The sequence below is a fragment of the Saccopteryx leptura genome, chromosome 6, assembly GCF_036850995.1.
Source record: "Saccopteryx leptura isolate mSacLep1 chromosome 6, mSacLep1_pri_phased_curated, whole genome shotgun sequence".
Lineage (NCBI taxonomy): Eukaryota > Metazoa > Chordata > Mammalia > Chiroptera > Emballonuridae > Saccopteryx > Saccopteryx leptura.
In genome coordinates this window covers 168,220,819-168,241,325 of record NC_089508.1, presented here as the reverse complement: position 1 = coordinate 168,241,325, position 20,507 = coordinate 168,220,819, and the positions used below count along the sequence as shown (strand labels likewise).

At 41.2% G+C, this 20,507-nt stretch overlaps 1 protein-coding gene across 2 annotated transcripts in view; it reads right to left on the bottom strand.

Moving 5' to 3' along the window:
* The window catches only part of RBM27 (RNA binding motif protein 27), an 80,539-nt gene that overhangs the window by 12,155 nt on the left and 47,877 nt on the right, over nt 1-20,507 (bottom strand). For both annotated transcript variants that reach the window (XM_066344759.1, XM_066344758.1), the window contains 7 exons: nt 17,910-18,188; nt 15,291-15,428; nt 12,031-12,147; nt 10,921-10,995; nt 10,230-10,391; nt 6,155-6,259; nt 5,843-6,025 (listed from right to left, as the gene is read on the bottom strand). In XM_066344759.1, coding sequence (XP_066200856.1) covers nt 5,843-6,025; nt 6,155-6,259; nt 10,230-10,391; nt 10,921-10,995; nt 12,031-12,147; nt 15,291-15,428; nt 17,910-18,188 — 1,059 coding nt within the window. The remainder of the gene's footprint in view (nt 1-5,842; nt 6,026-6,154; nt 6,260-10,229; nt 10,392-10,920; nt 10,996-12,030; nt 12,148-15,290; nt 15,429-17,909; nt 18,189-20,507) is intronic.

Here is a 20,507-nt window from a genome sequence, read left to right as displayed (position 1 = left end):
GGCAGGGTAGGCTAGAGCTGTGTGAGGAAACTGGGGTTTGTGGCTCTGGGAAGAGACACATGGGGACACCACCAGGAGCCGTGTCGAGTGAGTCCTCCCACACTGCGGAGGCCATCTTTCTTGGATGGAGCACTCCCCTCCACAGGGCACCAGCCTGGGAAAATGCAACAGACCCACCCTTTGGACTCCCTGAGCCCCATCCTGTGGAGCTCATGCCTGCTCGATGAACTGGCTGCCTGGGCCGGGGAGGGGGGTCTGGGCAGACTCAGAGGTGTCAGGAACAAGGCTGTGTGGCTCTGAAGCAGGGGCCATTCCTCCCCCTCTCCTGTGAACTGCCCAGTACCCTCCCCTCATGGAAGATCCAGTAGCCCTATCCTCCTGACTCCTGGCTGCCCTGCACTGCTGAGTCGGGGCTCCTGGAAGAATCTGGGACAGGTGAGTTGTGTGACTGTAGGACAGGTGCCATTTTCCCCTCACATGCTCAACCCGTACAGAGCCCTCCTTCAAATAGCCAAATCTTGGGTCTGTTTGGTCCTGATAAACCCTGATGACTCCCTGATAACCCAACCCATCACAAAGGTATGCAAGCACCCAGCAGGTGGCAGCTAGACTTGGTATACCCTGAGACGTTTGCTGAGTGGCCTCAGACCCAAAACTGACAGTGAGTTTGAAGCTGTATCAATCTGGTAAACACCATTTGCTCCTAACTGCTGACTCACTGAGAACCTATGTCATGCAACTCGAGTACCACCAGAGGCTCTTTCAGTGACTGAGCCTTCCAGGCAGCAGGCAGACAGAGGTGGATCTTGGGGTGCCTTGGGCCTTCTGCTGACCTGCTCCCAGGCCTGTGGCTGGTACAAGCCAGCCTTGGTCCACACCTTAGTCCTTCCCGCGCACATCCAGGCCCAGCGGAGGCAGCAGCAGACTGTAGATTGCTTTGTACCTCCAAACAGGTTGCCCAGGTCAGTCATACAGACAGCATCTGACACTGACCTAGGAAAGCTATCTCACTATTTTTTAAAATGTTGTAAGAAAGGTCCTAGTCCTTATCTGCCTTTGAACATTTTTGCCAGAGGTTGTGAGGTCCGTTGTTACTGCTGCCATCCTTACACCATGAAGCAAAAGGCCTAAGAACAAGTCACACTCGAGAAGAGCAGAGTTAAAACAAGAAGAGAACCTGTGTGGCTGAGTTTCTGAATTCATCAATCCTGAAACTCCGCAGCTCTAGACTTCTTGGGGAAAAAAATAATAAATGTCCATATTCAGCAAGTTATTTATCTATTACTTGCAGCCAAATGCATCCTGAGAAGCATGAATTAAATTACCTTCATAATTAGAAAAAAATAAATATAGTTTCACTCTGTATCACTAACAGCTAAACCACACAACCACAGTTCAAAAATTTTGTAGTTAAATTGATACATATTGCTTGCAAAATGCCCAACTACAGGTTAAGTATTTCAAATATTTAGTATAAATAATTTTCCCAGTTAAAACTAGACAAACTTCTCTTTAACCAATGGTAAAGAAATGTACCTAAGCGCTTGTCCCGTCTGTGCCATTAGGCAAGACTTTGTCACTTAAAATGTTTAGCTTCTGACCTCAACTTTAATATTAAGATAAAGAGAATTCTTCAGGAACGACTTTAGTATTCTTAGACTTCTGTCAAATGAGAGACACATAAATAAGAATACTTTCTTTAAAAGTTCTTTCTAGACTCACTGATTTTAATGTGTAAATATATAAAATTCTATTTATAATTATATTGTTCCATACTTTTAAACTTAACTATTTAACATATAAAGTAAGGTAATAGCTTCTACATGTTTAAAGGGAAAAAGGAAAAGGAAGGGAGAGGTGGGGGCAGGGGAGTGAAAGAAGGAGAAGGAAAAGAAAATGTGACAAGACTGCATGTAGTCCTCAAAAGCCTAAAACATTTACTCTCTGGTCCTTTACAGAAGTCTGCTGACCTCTGATATACACTACTTAAATATTTATATATTAGTACATGTTTTATGTTATTATATATAGCTTGCATTGTATATTAAATATTTCAACTTTATATATATTTTAATTTGCACATATTTTTATATCGGTACCTGGGACATAAAAGCCCAAAATGAACACAAATCCTCAAATTTGGTTTTAAAATTTACCATAAAAATGCTGATGCCTCACCTAAAAGTGAATGTGAGGTTAAGAAGTCTTCATTTAAAAAGTAATATACATTCGTCTGGAAAACTGGAGGCGATAAGAATGGAAAAAATGAAAAACTAACTTGAATTCTGCCACCCACAACTTACTGCACTTTCATTTTTTTGTTTAATCTTGCATCCCATTTTTTTAGCCTAAAGTTAACCCTGAGAATTTTGTCACTATTCATTAAAAACATGTCTATAACTGCAGCAAATACTCGTGAGCATCTAGATTATTTCCATTTTTCACTCACTATGAAGCACGCTACCCTGAGCATACTTACAGATGTTTGCACACAACCCTAACAATTAATTCCCCTGTGCTAAGTCTCAGAAGTGGATTGCTGGATATAACAATAAACTTAAGGACTCCAGAATAAGGCCCTCATTCTTCAAAAATCCCATCCACCATCTTTCATACAGATGTGGATCATCCATGATCCTTCCAGAATTATTAAAGATAGCAAAGTATACATTTTACCTTAGGCTTTGTGGGACATAAAAGACCTCAAAGAAGAGTTACCCTCTAAGCCTGCAAACTCTATTTCCACTGATATTATACAGAAAATGCATTTCTGTATTTCTTTCAAAAAAAAAGCATACTATACCGTCTAAGTCTCTGTTACTAGGGTATGTTTCTAGTACTCAAAACTGTGTGATAAGCACTTTACCAAAACAAAAAACAACAAAACACCATCAAAACTGATGACGGCCTGACCTGTGGAGGCGCAGTAGATAAAGCGTCGACCTGGAAATGCTGAGGTCGCTGGTTCGAAACCCTGGGCTTGCCTGGTCAAGGCACATATGGGAGTTGATGCTTCCAGCTCCTCCCCCCTTCTCTCTCTCTGTCTCTCTTTCCTCTCTCTCCCTCTCTAAAAATGAATAAATAAAATTTTTAAAAAAAGAAAAAAAACTGATGCCGATGTCTCCTTATCACCTGTCTGCCTCAGCTCTGTTTGCTCCCTCCCCGAATACCGGCCATGCCCCTCTCCACAAACTGAATGCCGTATTCAGAGGTATCAAACTCATGAGAAGGAGAGGGACCCACAGGAGCATGACTGTGGGTTAAAACTCAAACGCCTACACATAGTCTCCAGTGACCCTCAGGACAGAGCGTGCAGCTTCCTGCAATTATCTACGTTTTCCAACTGGAACTTTCTGCAGGAACAAATTTATAAAAATTTTGCTTCACATCACTGAATATCACCTCACCAGAGCTGGCAGTGGATCTAAATGTCCAACTTATTTGGCAAAGAGGTTTAAAATTTTTTTATTGTTTATTTTATTGATTTTAGAGAAAGGAAGGGAGAGAGTAGGAGGGACACAGGAACATTTGTTCTTGCATGTGCCCTGACCAGAGATCGAACGGGCAACCTCTGTGCTTAGGGACAATGAGCTCTAGTCAACTGAACTATCTGGCTATGGCTAGGTTTTAATTTTATAATGTCAACATGAAAAGATAAAAATTAACATTCACTCAATTTCCTCAGAATACCCTGCCCATGTACAGTTCTCCATATAATATCTATCTTCTTTAGTCCTCCAAGAAGTCACTTAAAACTCATCTCCCACTTTATAAAAAAAGAAAATAAAGGGCAGGCTAGAGAAAGAACTGGCTCAAGCGTGAACAGGCTGAAAGGTTCTAAAATCTGACACTTTATAACAGCAGTTCTCAACCTGTGGGTCACGACCCCGGCGGGGGTCGAACGACCAAAACACAGGGGTCACCTAAAGCCATCGAAAAATACATATTTATTATACAATACACCAGGGGTCTCAAACTCGCGGCCCGCCGAACAATTTTGTGCGGCCCGCAGACTAATCCACGAAGTTCAAAATATTTTGGATAAAATTAAGTAAGCCTAGGGGCCTACTTGTATTTTTCATTTCTCTAGCATCCTAGCTAGATATTAGCTTAGTTAACAGCAGTTGTGATGCGAACTACAGTTTCTGGTCGTTTTGTGACACTGAGTAAACTGCATGTACGATTGTGCTTGTTGTACTGATTTTTTTTTTGTTTTCAACTGCAGTGAGAAAAGTGTTGCGTAACAGTTGCCTTTTGTAGACCTAGTGCGGCCCGCCGAACAGCTGTGATCTTGCTCTGCGGCCCACATGCTGAGTTGAGTTTGAGACCCCTGCAATACACAGTCAAAGGAAAAAGGACAAATGGCGCAAATAATAAGAAACTTTGGGATGAAGTCTTGCTCTTTAAGATTTCCCTCATCGTCTTTAACACTTACTAATAAGGCCGAAAATGTTTTCTCTTAAAAAAAGTTCTCTGAGGGTCTGACCAGGCAGTGGCGCAGCAGATAGAGCGTCACACTGGGGTGCGGAGGACTCAGGTTTGAGACCCCGAGGTCGCCACCTTGAGCGTGGGCTCATCTGGTTTGAGCAAAGCTCACCTGCTTGGACCCAAGGTCGCTGGCTCGAGCAAGGAGTTACTCGGTCTGCTGGAGCCCCACAGTCAAGGCACATATGAGAAAGCAATCAATGAACAACTAAGGTGTCGCAACAAAAAACTAATAATGGATGCTTCTCATCTCTCTCCGTTCCTGTCTGTCCCTATCTATCCCTCTCTCTGACTCTGTCTGTTTAAAAAAAAAAAAAGTTCCCTGAGGAATAGGATCCTGACGCTAACAGCCAACTGTGCATTTCCATCATGGTTCCACCACTTATTAGTGGTTTGATCTTGGTTAATTCATGTTTAGGCTTTAGTTTTCCCAACTGTACACATGGGATTTCACATGCACTCTATAGTTATTTAAGATTAAATAAGATCATGTTTGCAAGTACTCTAGCACAAATAATACTCAATAAATATTTACTGAATTAATTAATAAGTGGTTGGGGAAAGAATATACTGTTTATGCATAAGGGAATAAAGACATTTACCTGTATCAAAGCTCTATCTGCACTTGATCTTCGCCAAAAGGCTGAGAAGCAATTCAAATCTCTATTTGCATACTTATTTAAAAGTAATCAAATGTGCCTTACTGGTGGTGATATAGTAGATAGTGTCAACCTGGGACACTGAGGTCCCAGGTTTGAAACCCCGAGGTCACTGGCTTGAACTCAGGCTCACCAGCTTGAGTAAGGGGTTGCCAACGTGAGCCCAAGGTTGCTAGCTTAAGCAAGGGGTCACTGGCTCAGCTGGAGCCCACTGGTCAAGAAACGCATGAGAAGCAATCAGTGAACAACAGAAGTGCCGCCACTATGAGTTAATGCTTCTCATCTATCTCCTTTCCTCTCTCACAAAAAGAAACTTTACAAAAGTAAATAGTCATACGTGTATATAAAACATAACTAAACATGTCTCTTATCCTCATAAATTCTTCCTTTGAATTCTGCCTCCATCCCATATTAATTTCACATATTAACTAAAAAAACCTGATAAACCATGTAATAACCAAAACAAAAATCAAAGATAGCTTTGGAACAACCTATCACTACAAATACACTTATGAGGATATTAAAAATTATAGAACATGAGCTATTTCTTGACCTTATAGTACATTAATAAAAATTTGCTAATACCCATGTTGTTATAACTTCTAATCTATAAAACATTTTCCACTTATACAGAATGCAGCCAGGAAATGCTGAATATAGTGTTTTTAGTGCTGGTATTTGCTACTTTAAAAACTTACTGAGAAATGAAGTAAGTCATCTTTTTCCTCTTCAGTGAGTCTCACAACTTGTTTGGGCCGGTGGTCTACCACCATGTGATTCAGTGAGCCCCTTCCTCTTCCTCCACGCCCCCGGCCTCTTCCTCGGCCCTGGGAGGGCATACTCTTTCCATGACCCACAGGCAGGATACCTAATCGTGCAGCCTGAATAACAGCCACCAGAGGAAGAATAAAATATACACTATTAGACAAAACCTTGGAAAACAGAGAAAAATAACAACTAATTTTTCATATGTTAAATGTAGTGAGTCAGTAGCTCCTCTTAATTCTCACCTCAAACTGTAATTGACTGAGTTTTTTCCGCAACTCTGTCGTGTCTTCTCCTGAGGATAGCCTCTTGTGAAGGTCTAGTTCAGTATCCAATAGTTCTTTCTGGGCCTTTGGAAAATTAAGAGTAAAAATGTATTTTTTAGATTACTCCTAAGATCTTATTCAGAATATTATACTTTGAGAATGACACACATCTCCTTTGGAAAAATGTGAGAGGATGCAGTAACTAGACGGACAGCATGTACAGAGTACAATGGTATCAGTAAAAGCCATAAGCAGTATTACTGCTTAAAACAGCCTAAAACTCAGACCCTGGAAATAGTTACCTGCGATGAGTATAATTTTCACATAATAAAACATCATAAATAAAATATAATGGAGGCCCTGGCCGGTTGGCTCAGTGGTAGAGCGTTGGCCCGGCGTGTAGAAGTCCCAGGTTGGGTTCAATTCCTGGCCAGGACACAGAGGAGAAGCACCCATCTGCTTCTCCACCCTTCCCCCTCTCCTTTCTCTCTGTCTCTCTCTTCCCCTCCCACAGTCAAGGCTCCACTGGAGCAGAGTTGGCCCAGGTGCTGAGAACGGCTCCATGGCCTCCGCCTTAGGCTCTAGAACGGCTCGATTTGCAACAGAGCAAAGCCCCAGATGGGCAGAGTTGCCCCCTGGAGGGCATGCTGGGTGGATCCTGGTGGGGTGCATGCAGGAGTCTCTCTGCCTCTGCATTTCTTACTTCAAAAAAATAAAAAGATAAAATAATAATAAAATAACATAATGGGCCCTGGCCGGTTGGCTCAGTGGTAGAGCGTCAGCCTGGTGTGCAGAAGTCTCGGGTTCAATTCCCGGCCAGGGCACACAGGAGAAGTACTCATCTGCTTCTCCACCCTCCCCCTCTCCTTCCTCTCTGTCTCTCTCTTCCCCTCCTGCAGCAAGGCTCCATTGGAGCAAAGATGGCCCAGGCGCTGGGGATGGCTCCTTGGCCTCTGCCCCAGGCGCTAGAGTGGCTCTAGTCGCAACAGAGCGACACCCCGGAGGGGCAGAGCTTCGCCCCCAGTGGGCAGAGTGTCGCCCCCTGGTGGGCGTGCCGGGTGGATCCTGGTTGGGCGCATGCGGGAGTCTGTCTGACTGTCTATCCCTCTTTCCAGCTTCAGAAAAACACACACACAAAAAAAAAAACCATAATGGGACAAAATAAAATTACATAGCAAAAATTCATTAATAGGACAAACATAATAATTACATAATTGCTTTCAGGTATGACCCTTACACCTATTGCTTTTTTTTTTTTTTTTTTTTTTTTGGTAAGAGATAATCAGTCTTCTTTTTTTTTTTTTTTTCCCTAAGTGTATGACTATAGAAGTTTTTTGTTTTTTTTTTCCCTTGCATTCTTCCGAAGCTGGAAACGGGGAGAGACAGCCAGACAGACTCCCGCATGCGCCCGACCGGGATCCACCCGGCACGCCCACCAGGGGGCGACACTCTGCCCCTCTGGGGCGTTGCCCCGCTGCGACCAGAGCCACTCCAGCGCCTGGAACAGAGGCCAAGGAGCCATCCCTGGGCCATCCCTGCTCCAATGGAGTCTTGGCGGTGGGAGGGGAAGAGAGAGAGAGAGAGAGGAAGGGGGGGGGGGTGGAGAAGCAAATGGGCGCCCCTCCCATGTGCCCTGGCTGGGAATCGAACCCGGGCCTCCCACACGCCAGGCCAACACTCCACTGCTGAGCCAACCAGCCAGGGCCGAGAGATAATCAGTCTTTAGGTATGTAACTGTGAGAGATTATTTTCCTCCCATATGTATTCTCATTCATTTTTAAAATGTGCATATGTTTTTTCTGTAATTGGGGGAAACATTTTTATTATAGTTTTTTTAAACTATGTTTTTAGCAAGAGAGAACACTCTGACAGGAGTGGAGGGGGGTGAAGAAGAGGGACTCAAGTCGAGCCAGTGGTCCCTGGCTCAAGCCAATGACCTCTGGGCTAAAGCCAGCAACCCGACCATGAGATCCTTCCTATGATCTCATGCTCAAGCCTGTGACTCCCCCACACACTCTAGCTGGCATCCTCAGGTTTCAAACCTCGGAACGTGTTCCAGGTCACAACACTCTACTCAGTGCCACAACTTGTCAGGCTAAAAAAAAAAATACTCTTTTTTTTTTTTTTTTAAATTTTTTTTTATTTATTTATTCATTTTAGAGAGGAGAGAGAGAGGGAAAGAGAGACAGAGAGAGACGGGGGAGGAGCTGGAATCATCAACTCCCATATGTGCCTTGACCAGGCAAGCCCAGGGTTTCGAACCGGCGACCTCAGCATTTCCAGGTCGACACTTTATCCACTGCGCCACCACAGGGCAGGCAAAAAAATTACTCTTAATAAAACACTCTACAATTCTATATGAGAAGAGTCACAATTTCAAACATAATATAAAATCCACCGGAAAGTTCTGTCCATTTTTGGAATAAAACAAAATACAAATTTTTCTTGCCGTCAATAAACTTTATTAAATAATATAATTGCCATTATTATTCACGATTTCTTGCCAGCATGAGGGCAATTTGTATATCCCATTTTTGAAAAATGTTTTATCTTTTGATTTGAAAACTGAACCAGTGCTTGTTTGATATCTTCTTCATTTTTGAATTTTCTGCCCTTCAAAAAAATTTTTAAGGACAAAAACAAGTGATAGTCGGAGGGTGCTAAGTCCGGGGAATATGGTGATGTGACAGAATTTCCCAGCCTAGTTCTGTAATTTTTTGACGAGTCCCCAAAGCAGCATGTGGCCTGGCATTATCATGATGCAGTATGATGTTCTTCCTATTGAACATCGCCAGCCTCTTTTCTAAACTTTTTTGTTTTAGTTCATTTGCTACGTCAGTATGTATACATTAAGTGATAAAAATAAGAGAGGCACACATGCGCCAAATAAACATGCGCTTACGTGTCGAAACTTGTTGTGATAGAAACGGAGAGAACTTTCCGGTAGACCTTATATAATAATGCACATAAAAATTTGTGTCCTAAATATCTGAAAAATTTACTACCAGTTCTCAAAGCACTGGAAATTCATTTAAAATCCACTACAGAGCTGTGGTATAATGGAATCAGTGTGTAAACCAAGTATTTACATATGAAAAAGAAACAAAGGGAAATTAACAAAATTAAAAGTTAAAATAGATCTAGAACTTTCATTTTTCTTTCAAAACAAACACATTTTTTTTTAGAGAGTGACAGAGAAAGGGACAGAGAAGCATTAATTCTTTGTTCCAGAGCATTAGTTGTTCATTGATTGCTACCTTATACGCCTTGGCCAGGGGGCTTCAGCAGAGTGAGTGACCTCCTACTCACGCCAGCGACCCTGGACTCAAGCCAGAGACCATGGAGTCATGTCTATGATCCCACACTCAAGCCAGTGACCTCACATTCAAGCCAAATGAGCCCATGCTCAAGCCAGCAACCTTGGGGTTTCGAACCTGGGTCTTCAGCATCCCAGTCAGATGTTCTATCCACTGTGCCACCACCTCGTCAGGCAAAACCCCACATTTTTACACATTTTAAAGCAAATAATATTTTTGATTAAAAATAATGGTTTTGTTACAACAGTTTTACAGAGTTACAAAAATAAAACTGCTGAAACAGGAAGTAACTCCTTTACTTGCCATCTCTCTAGGAGTTTCATCTTCAGCAGAGAACCAGAACTTTCAATTAAAAAATATAACTTTAGTCAAGAGGTATTCAACCTATTTCAAAAGCATCTATAAAAATATTTTCAAAACTTGTTACTATAGGCCCTGGCTGGTTGGCTCAGTAGAAAGAGTGTCAGCCTGGCACGCAGACATACCAGGTTCGATCCCTGGTTACATATGAGAAGCAATCATCTGTTTCTCTTCTCCTCCTTCTCCCTGGGTAGATCCTGGTCGGGGTACATGCGGGAATCTATCTCCCCTCCTCTCACTTAAAAAAAAAATAACTTGTTAAAATCGACTCCTCGTTAGACTGTTAGCCACCTAAGGGTTTCACTTTACCTTCAAAGTGCCAAGCACGTAACAGATGTTCAATAACCCCATGTTGAACAAAAAAATACAGCAGATACCTCTGTTTTGGTCTTTACTTTAGATGGTGTGGAGATTGCAGATGTTTTCAATTCATCTTTCAGCTGTGAGATCTTTTCACCAAGCTCTTTCAAAGTCTTCATTATGTTTGCTCTCTCTTCTGGTTTCATGTTTTTGTTTTTTTCTAGCTTGGATATTAGCATCTATAAAACAAACAGAAAAAAGCAAAGGTATGCTTAGTAAAGTTTAATAAAAAGAACCTTAAAATTTTCACCATTCAGAGCATCTTTGTAAAATCCATTTTATTTTTTTAATTTTTCTTTTAGCAAGACAGACAGAGACATACAGGAACAGATAGGGACAGACAGGCAGGAAAGGAGAGAGATAAAAAGCAACAATTCTTCATTCAGCACCTAGGTTGTTCATCAATTGCTTTTTCATATGTGCCTTTATGGGGGGTGGCGCTACAGCAGAGTAAGCAACCCCTTGCTCAAGCCAGTGACCTTTGGACTCAATCCAGCGACCATGGGTTCATGTCTATGCTTCCACACTCAAGCCGGCAACCCCATGCTCAAGCCAGTGAGCCCTCACTCTCAAGCAGGTGACCTCAGGGTTTCAAAGCTGGGACCTCTGTGTCCCAGAGCAATGCTCTATCCACTACGCCACCACCTAATTAGGTTAAAATCCATTGTATATATCAATTCTAACAGGCATATAATGAGCTTGTCTTACCTTCTGACATTCTATTTGTTTTTCTAACACTTCTTGCCTTTTTTTCCTCATATCTTGTTGTAGCTTCATTGCTTCCTAAATAAACAGGTAAAGAAAAAATTAGTAATGGGTAAGAAAATTTGCCAATGATATATAAGGCTACTTTATTCTCAATTAATTTCTTCTGTGCCATCCCTATAAGATAAATTTTCCTCCCTAATCAAAAAATAGCTGAAACCAGAAAAAGCCTTTAAATGTATTTTCTCAACACTCCCAATTATAGAAGAGTTTATAACTGTCCTTCAAAAGATATTTAAAATACTGAATTCTAATTAGCTGTACCTATGAGGTTTATTAACTTGAATGACCTGAATATATCTAAGGAAAAACAAGAGCGATTCTCACTTGCCAGTGTAATAAACCAAATCTTTATTTCTAAAGTTTAAAACTTAAGATGATGCAGTGTGTAGAAGGTGTAATATTGAGTTGCATACTTGAAAACTATAAGGTTTGGCAAACCATGTCAACCCAATAAATTAAACAATAAATCTAAAAAAATAATAAACATAATTTTTTGCAGAGATCAAAAAAATAAGAGATAAAATGCACTACAGGTTAGAAACAACTGCAAAGTGTATCATTTTTGCCAGAAAAACACTGCCTTCTACCATCAGTTAATTAAATCTTGAATTAAACTGAGATAATACATATAAACATATATTTTACTTGAAAAACCATGAGTTTAAGGTGATATGAAACTCAGTCTTGAGTCACATAAATAACTTCGTTTTATTTTATGCAAAACATTATCTAAATTACAAAACCAAGGAGGAAAAAAGGACAGTTAAGTAATAGAATAAATGTGCATCTATCCCTTGGAGAATGAAAACCAGGTCAGCTCGTATTGTTTACTTTTGTACAGAAAAACGTCTTTCAGCGTTTGATGCAATCACCAGAAGGCAACTGCAAAACACTGTTTGTGTTCACCTTCTCTTCAAGTACACTGCACCAACAGCTACATAAACATGGCAATGGAGTTCCACACAACATCAACTGTAAAAGGCATTATGTGATAACTTAATATCTTGGTGGATCCTTTCCTCTTGAAGGAAAGAAAAAGTGAAGTTGTACCTGCTTCTTTTTAAGAGCTTCTTGAACATCGTGAGATTTAGACCCTGAACCATGTTTTGCAGGAGTCTTTAAGTTTGAGGAGATGTACATTTTTGGATGGCCTGTAGATGAAAATATCTGTGAAACACAAATATGATTAAATTAAATCTTAGAAATGCTGCAAAGTCATTTTTTATAAAGACTGTATTTATTTACTTTTTTGGAGATAAATTTTATATATTACCTTTGTAAAACGAATTCTTTAAACATAAATTCAATTGGCAATCAAATATAAAACCAAAAATTAATTTTTAGCAACATCGTGTTTCTGAATGTAATCATGTATTTTCTTCTCTCTCTCTTTTTTGTGATAAAAAGAACAAGACCTGACACATCTGGGAGTGAGGTTCTCATAAGCAATTCCATTAAATAGTCATTCTTCCCCAGATTGCATTATAAATTTCTAAATGCATAAGGTCTACCGGAAAGTTCTGTCCGTTTTTGGAATAAAACAAAATTTTTCTTACCGTCAATAAACTTTATTAAATAATATAATTGCCATTATTATTAATGATTTCTTGCCAGCATGAGGGCAATTTGTATATCCCATTTTTGAAAAATGTTTTATCTTTTGATGCGAAAAATTGAACCAGTGCTTGTTTGATATCTTCTTCATTTTTGAATTTTTTGCCCTTCAAAAAGTTTTGTAAGGACAAAAACAAGTGATAGTCGGAGGGTGCTAAGTCCGGGGAATATGGTGGATGCGACAGACATGCTTCTATAGCATTTCTTCCTGGTTGAAATTTGTAAAAATTACAGTGGTGTAAATGAACTTTATCAGTAGCCATGGGTACACTATCACTTCACACATAAGACTAACGTGAATCAACTTTGTTTTAGTTAATTTGCTACGTCAGTATGTATACATTAAGTGATAAAAATAGAGAGGCACACATGCGCCAAATAAACACGTGCTTACGTGTCGAAACTTGTGATAGAAACAGACAGAACTTTCCGGTAGACCTTATATTTCCTATTTGAATTGGGATCTATTAAGGTTCCCACGGTGGAATTACGTACTGTATCTCTTTAACATCGCCTTTAATTTTGTTCCCTCTCCTTTTCTATGAAAATTATTTGTCAAAGAAACCAGGTCACTCAGTATGTTACCCTTTAACTCTTCTTCTGACCTCTACATTTTTTAAATTGGTGAGTAGATAGAGCTTTTATGACACTTTTTTTTCTTTCTTTGACAGCATTCTAGTGATCTTTGATAACTTCCTCGCTTCCTGGTTTGACAAGATTTAGGGTTATGTGAAACACTGTCAGCCTCAGATCTGGGGGGCGCCACTTCCCCGGTTCCTTTGGGTCCTCGGGGGTTGTGGGTGGGGACAGAAGGTCATTACCATTGGGGCTGGTCATTGCTCCTAGACTTTTCAGTGAACAGAATTAGACAAGTGCTTTAAAAGTTTATGGTTGCTTATTTGTTTTTTTTAAGATAAAATACTATCTAAATTTATATTGACACTTTCTTTCAATTCAAATGCAGGACCACAGTGTTTTGACTTAATCTTACCTTACACTCTCTTTACAACCACAGTGAAAGTCTCTTGTCAATGACACCAATATAATTCCTCGTTTGATTTATCCTACAATGCTCATGACTCAGTTTCAAATCCAACACAGCCAACAATACGGTTTCTCAGCTTTTCTACATTGCCTTTTGTCCTCAGGGGACATTTCATTAGGAATATACAGTCAGCTGGCTGTTTTAAAGCACTCTATGCAGAAACGCTAGTTCATTTTCTTGTTTAATTTTTAGGGATTACTTTTATTTCATTTCATAATTACATACAGCATTTGTATGGCTCTAAGACAAATCTACAAAACAAGACACAAAGTTGTCTATTTTCTTCCCTCCTTGCCATAGCCACCAAGATTTAAATTATATGACCTTTTTTCTACTACAAACGCTGTTCACATGTATTCATTACCCCTTTCTTATACTAATCATGGTTGACAATACATTTTTGTTCCATTTTGCCTTTTTAACTTAACATATCCTGATGGTCACCACATAGTGTGTGTATGTATATATTCCTCATTTCTCTGTAAAAGTGCACATACGTCACTGTGTAGACGTATTACATAGTGAGTAACCGGTTCCCTACTGAGGAACATCTGGGTGTTTCCAGTCTTCTGCTATTACAAAGAGCCTACAGGTGCTGCACATGTCTTTTCATAGTCTTGACCAGCATACCCTTGGCACAGATTCCTAGAAGATTAATGGTTTCAAGTACATGCATACATAACTGCCAGATACCGTCAAATTTCCTTTCACAGGGGCTGTAGCATTTAGCATTTCTCTCAGCACCTAAATCTATGATCCCTGGGAAATTACCCTGCTTTATCAGGCAATTTTAGAAACGGATCTGCCTGACCTGTGGTGGCGCAGTAGGATAAAGCGTCAACCTGGGACACTGAGGTCGCCGGTTCGAAACCCTGGGCTTGCCTGGTCAAGGCACATATGGGAGTTGATGCTTCCTGCTCCTCCCCCTTCTCTCTCTCTCTCTCTCCCCTCTCTCTAAAAAAAAAAAAAAAAAAAAAAAGAAACGGATCTAATTTTATCTTTTCTACATGGCTACCTCATTATCCCAAAACCATTAGCATAAAGTTCATATTTCCCCCACTGATCTGAAATACAGCTGGCAAGTACAGATTCCTATTTGCAAGTGAGCCTATTTTTCGATCTTCTATTCTGTCCCAGTGGTTTATGTCTTCATGTGCCAGTATCAAACTGTTTTAGTTGTACAGACTTCCTAGTATTTTTTAATGTCCAATAGAGCTGTCTCTGGTGTTTTTTTCAGTTTTCCTAACTCTCTTTGAAAAAAATCACCATGCTGCAGAGTCACTGGTTGCAGATATTGTCCTAAACGCAAAAAAAACAAACAAAAAAAAACTACTTCAAATATATTTCAATGTCTGACTTTTAATTTTAACAGAATCCCCTTATGTTTTTAAATGTATTCAAGAGAAAAAAATTATAAAGACATGAACTAACAAAGACATCTACCTATTAATAAATAGCTAAATTCTCAAATTCCTGCTTAGCTTTGAAAAGAAAAACAATTTCAAAAATTTCTGGCTGAATCATGAAAATGAGGGAAGTATATCCGCTACACTTAGATTAGTTGTCGCACTTATCTGAGAAAAACAAGGCATTACAAATCTGGATGATAATCAGCGTTAACTCTGAACATGAGGGTCACAGCAACACGCACCTGGCAGTCCTCCCCAGCAGCGCCGGACTGATTCAGCAAGTGGGCCGCATCGCTCTGGTTAGCACTTGCGTGTCCCAGACGATGTTTCACAGGAACTTTGTTAAGAACATATGCACCTGGTGTCTGTGGTTTGTTCATCTGTATACACAAAATAAACACATATCTATGTGGTAAAAGTTTTTTAAATGCTCAGGAATGATACAAACAGGATAGCGGTGGCTACCCTGGAGAGAAAGGTAAGAAAAACAATGGGAAGGGAAGGTGCTTTAATTATCTATAAGATCTCATTTTTTTTTAAGTGAAGTGGTAGAGACAACGATTATTATGTTATTACTCATACTTTTGTGAATGTCGGAAATGTCACAAAAAATGCATGCATATATGTGTGCACAAATATATAGAGAAAAATTTCTAATACTTTTTTTTTTTTTTTAATTTTTCTGAAATAAGAAGCGGGAAGGTAGAGAGACTCCCACATGCGCCCGATCAGGATCCACCTGACATGCCCACCAGGGGGCGATGCTCGGCCCATCTGGGGTGTTGCTCTGCTGCAACTGGAGCCATTCTAGCACCTGAGGCAGAGGCCTTGGAGCCATCCTCAGCGCCCGGGCCAACTTTGCTCCAATGGAGCCTTGGCTGCGGGAGGGGAAGAGAGAGACAGAGAGGAAGGAGAGGGGGGAAAGGTGGAGAAGCAGGTGAGAGCTTCTCTTGTGTGCCCTGGCCGGGAATCAAATGTGGGACTTCCACACGCCAGGCTGACACTCTACCGCTGAGCCAACTGGTCAGGGCCTCTAATGATTTTTAAATGATCCCTTCAATATCTAATACTTTGACATACTTAAGGGTTTTCACTGACAGTGGCTTAATATGAATAATAAACCCCAAAACATAATACAATCCTAGACTGCATTACCATAACAGGATTTAGTAATCACAGAGGTGACATCACATTACTCTTTTATATACCACTCACCCAACACCTGGGGGGAGTGTGCATTTGGGCCTTAATATAAAGTGGCATTTATTAAAAAAAGGCAAAGATAGGTGCAAATAAGCAGGATGATGAAGTTAAGGCTATATAAAGAATATATGTTTTAAAATCTGAGTTTATTTAATCCAAACAAGAGAACACCTAAAAAGAGATGACCATGGGCCCTGGCCGGTTGGCTCAGCGGTAGAGCGTCAGCCTAGCGTGCGGAGGACCCGGGTTCGATTCCCGGCCAGGGCACACAGGAGAAGCGCCCATTTGCTTCTCCACCCCTCCGCCGCGCTTTCCTCTCTGTCTCTCTCTTCCCCTCCCGCAGCCAAGGCTCCATTGGAGCAAAGATGGCCCGGGCGCTGGGGATGGCTCTGTGGCCTCTGCCCCAGGCGCTAGAGTGGCTCTGGTCGCAACATGGCGACACCCAGGATGGGCAGAGCATCGCCTCCTGGTGGGCAGAGCGTCGCCCCTGGTGGGCGTGCCGGGTGGATCCCGGTCGGGCGCATGCGGGAGTCTGTCTGACTGTCTCTTCCTGTTTCCAGCTTCAGGAAAAAAAAAAAAAAAAAAAAAAGAGATGACCATGGCTCTAATGCATGGTGGTTTGTGTTTTCCCGCCTTCATCTATTCATTCAAATGTATTCTGAGAACAGTGTGTCAGGCCTTGTTTTACACACTAGGGACAGAATGAATACAACAGACAAAATCCCACTCTTGCAGCTTCCATTTCAGTTTTAAAAGGAAGAAAATTTTTTTACATGGAAAAAAGGACAAAAGGATGACTACAAGGGTGAATGAATGAGAGGAGGGGAGGCAGAGACACTCTTGTATATGCCCCAACCAGGATCCACCTGGCAACCCACTAGGGCGTTGCTCCTTGCTCAGCAACTGAGCTCTTTTTAGCACCTAAGATGGAGGCCATGGAGCCATCCTCAGCTCCCAGGGCCAACTTGCTCCAATCGAGCCAGGGCTGCAGGAGAAGGAGGAAGGAAGAGGGAAGAGAGGAAGAGAGAGAGAGAAGAAGAGAGGGAGAAAGGGAGGGAGGGAGGGAAGAAGGCAGAGAGAGAGAGGAAGAGAGGGAGGGAGAGAAAGAAGGAGAAGGAGGGAGGGAAGAAGAGAGAAAGAAAGAGAAAGATACAGAGAAGAGAGAGGGGTAGGAGTTGAGAAGCAGATGGGCGCTTCTCTAGTGGGCCCTGACCAGGAATCAAACCTGGGACATCCACACACCAGGCCAACACTCTACCACTGAGCCAATCGGCCAGGGTCAGGGTACTTCCTAAACATGAAGATTTATGGGCTCTGTATCTACAGACTGACTATAGGTGTAGAAAGACAAGGCCCAGAAATTTGTACCCAGATAAGTGATTCTAATGTACAACCGTGGAACAGCACTTATCAAACTTTAAGGGGCAAAGGAATCACCTGGAGAGCTAGTTAAAGCAGATTCTTGGGCCCCACCCATAGCAATTCTGATTCATTAAGCTGAGGTGAGGCCCAAGAAATTGGTTCCAGATCAGATGCTGCTAGTGTGCAGATCAAACTGAGGGGCTCTGAGTAGAAGACCAAAGGACCGCAAAAGAAGTAACAGTGATGTAGAGGGTGGGACCAGAGGACCTCTAATTCCCTCGGAACCAGCTGCTTACCTTCTGGATACCTCCATGTACCGCTGCAGGAGAAGACTGCTGATGAAGGTGCTGTGTCAGGTGGTGGTGCTGCTGTGACAGGTGACTAAGCGTTTGCTGCTGCTGCAGGAGCAGCTGCGCTGGGGACTGCAGTGCTGGCTGCTCGTTGTTTTCTCTATGCCACAGGACCCGAATGAATCGGTTGTTCAGGACTGCTTCTGTGCTGGAAATGGCTTTCCTGGCCTCTTCATTGGTAAGGTACTGGATGAGGGCTGCTTCTGGATCTCCCTTAAAAGCAACCTGTCAGAAAATCAAAAGCAAAAAATAAAAGCACAGGTATTAACAAGTAGTCAAATGCAAATAAACTGATAAAGAATTCAGAGTATAAAACAGCATGCTGAAATCCACTGTGAATCCTTTGTAAATATAGTTCTCTATCCCCAAAGATGATACGCCTATTTCAAAACTATATATATATGGAAGAATGTTAAATTTTAAATTAATAAATAATCCTACTGTTACCTAACCACTTGGGAAAGAGTAGTTAGATCCCTCCATGGTATCTCACATTCAAATAAACTCCAGAGAGAGAAACTATTTTACACTAACAAAAACACAAAATACCCCATAATAACTCAGAAGGAAACAGGTGAGTATCTGCATAATCACAGGGGTTGGAAAGCCCTTTATTGCATACCTATAAAGTAGGATCCATAGAGACAACATAAAACTTATAAACCTCTGTTGGTCCAAACATGTCATAAACAAAATAAATGACAAATGGAAAACTTTAATATATATGACAAGTAAAAGCTTGGAAAAGCATTATTATAAATGCCTTCATAAAAAATGGGCAAAGACAAAAAAAAAAAAAAAGGGCAAAGACAATGGATAAGTAAATGCAAAAGAATCGTAAACAGCCTATATAAATTAATCTACACAATAATAAAAAGGCAAATTAAAACAAGTAATTTTTTACAAACTCATTTAAAAAAACTTAATGAATCCATATTACAGTGTTGATGAGGTTTTAGATACTGCATTTAGGAGTATCAATTGGCACAATCCTTTTGGAGAACAATTTGGTAATTCAAATAAAAGGTCTTAAAATTCCCTTTAATTCAGTAACACATTGTAAAAAATAAAGAGGCCCACCACAGTGTTATTTTTATAGAAAATTATAGAAAAAACATAAGTTCCCAAAAACAGAGAAGAGTTAAATGAATATGGCCTATTGCTATGGATTGAGTTGTCCCCCTAAAATTAGTATGTTGAAGCCCTAGCCCCAATGTGAATAGTCAGAAATAAGCTTTTAGGATAGTTTTTTAAGAGGAAACTGAGGCCTGGCCAGGTGATGGCGCACTGTATAGAGTATCAGACTGGGACTCAAAAGACCCAGGTTCGGAAACCGTGAGGTCACCAGCTTGAGCGTAGGCTCATCTGGCTTGAGTATAGGTTCACCTGCTAGAATGCAGGGTTGCTGGCTTAAGTGTGGGATCATAGGCATGAATCCATGGTCACTGGCTTGAGCCCAAAGGTAGCTGGCTTGAGCAAAGGATTACTCGCTCTGCTGTAGCACCCCCAATCAAGGCACATATGAGAAAGCAATCAATGAACTAAGGTCCTACAACAAACTGATGCTTCTCATCTCTCTACCTATCTGTCTGCCTGTCCTTCTCTGCCCCTCTCTCTCTCATCAAAAGAAAAGGTTAAATGAAATCATAAAGGTGGGACCCTAATCAGATTGGATTGGTGGCCTCACAGGAAGAGATCTCTCTCCTACTATGTGAAGACATAGTAAGAAAGTGGCCACTGACAAGCCACAAAGACTGTCCTCACAGAAACCATTTGGCCAGGATACTGTTCTTGGATTTCCCAAAAATAAAATTTTTGGCCCTGGCCTGTTGGCTCAGTGGTAGAGCGTCAGCCTGGCGTGCAGGAGTCTCGAGTTGGATTCCCGGCCAGGGCACACAGGAGAAGCGCCCATCTGCTTCTCCACCCCTCCCCCTCTCCTTCCTCTCTGTCTCTCTCTTCCCCTCCCGCAGCCAAGGCTCCATTGGAGCAAAGTTGGCCCGGGCGCTGAGGATGGCTCTATGGCCTCTGCCTCAGGCGCTAGAATGGCTCTGGTTGCAACAGAGCAACGCCCCAGATGGGCAGAGCATCGCCCCCTGGTGAGCATGCCAGGTGGATCCTGGTCGGGCGCATGCGGGAGTCTGTCTGACTCCCGTTTCCAACTTCAGAAAAATACAAAAAATTTAAAAATAAATAAATAAATAAATTTTTTGTTAAGTCACCCAGTCTATGGGATTTGTTACGGCAACCTGAACAGACCAATACACCCATCCTCACTAAGCCATCTATTTTTTTCTAAATGTCATAAAGAATGAAGATCTAGAAAGAATTTAAGAAAAAAAGGTAGTTAGAGACTTTTGGTACAATCATATCTTTTGTATTTCTTAAGTGTATAAAGTACTTTCAAAAAGAGAAAAAGTATGTAGGTGTGTATATATATTCTCCCTTATAAATAAATACAGTATGTCTTTTCCTTAAAAGATTAATAATTATCATTGCTAAGTGGTGAGATTTGAGTGATTTATTTACTTTTATTTACTATATTCC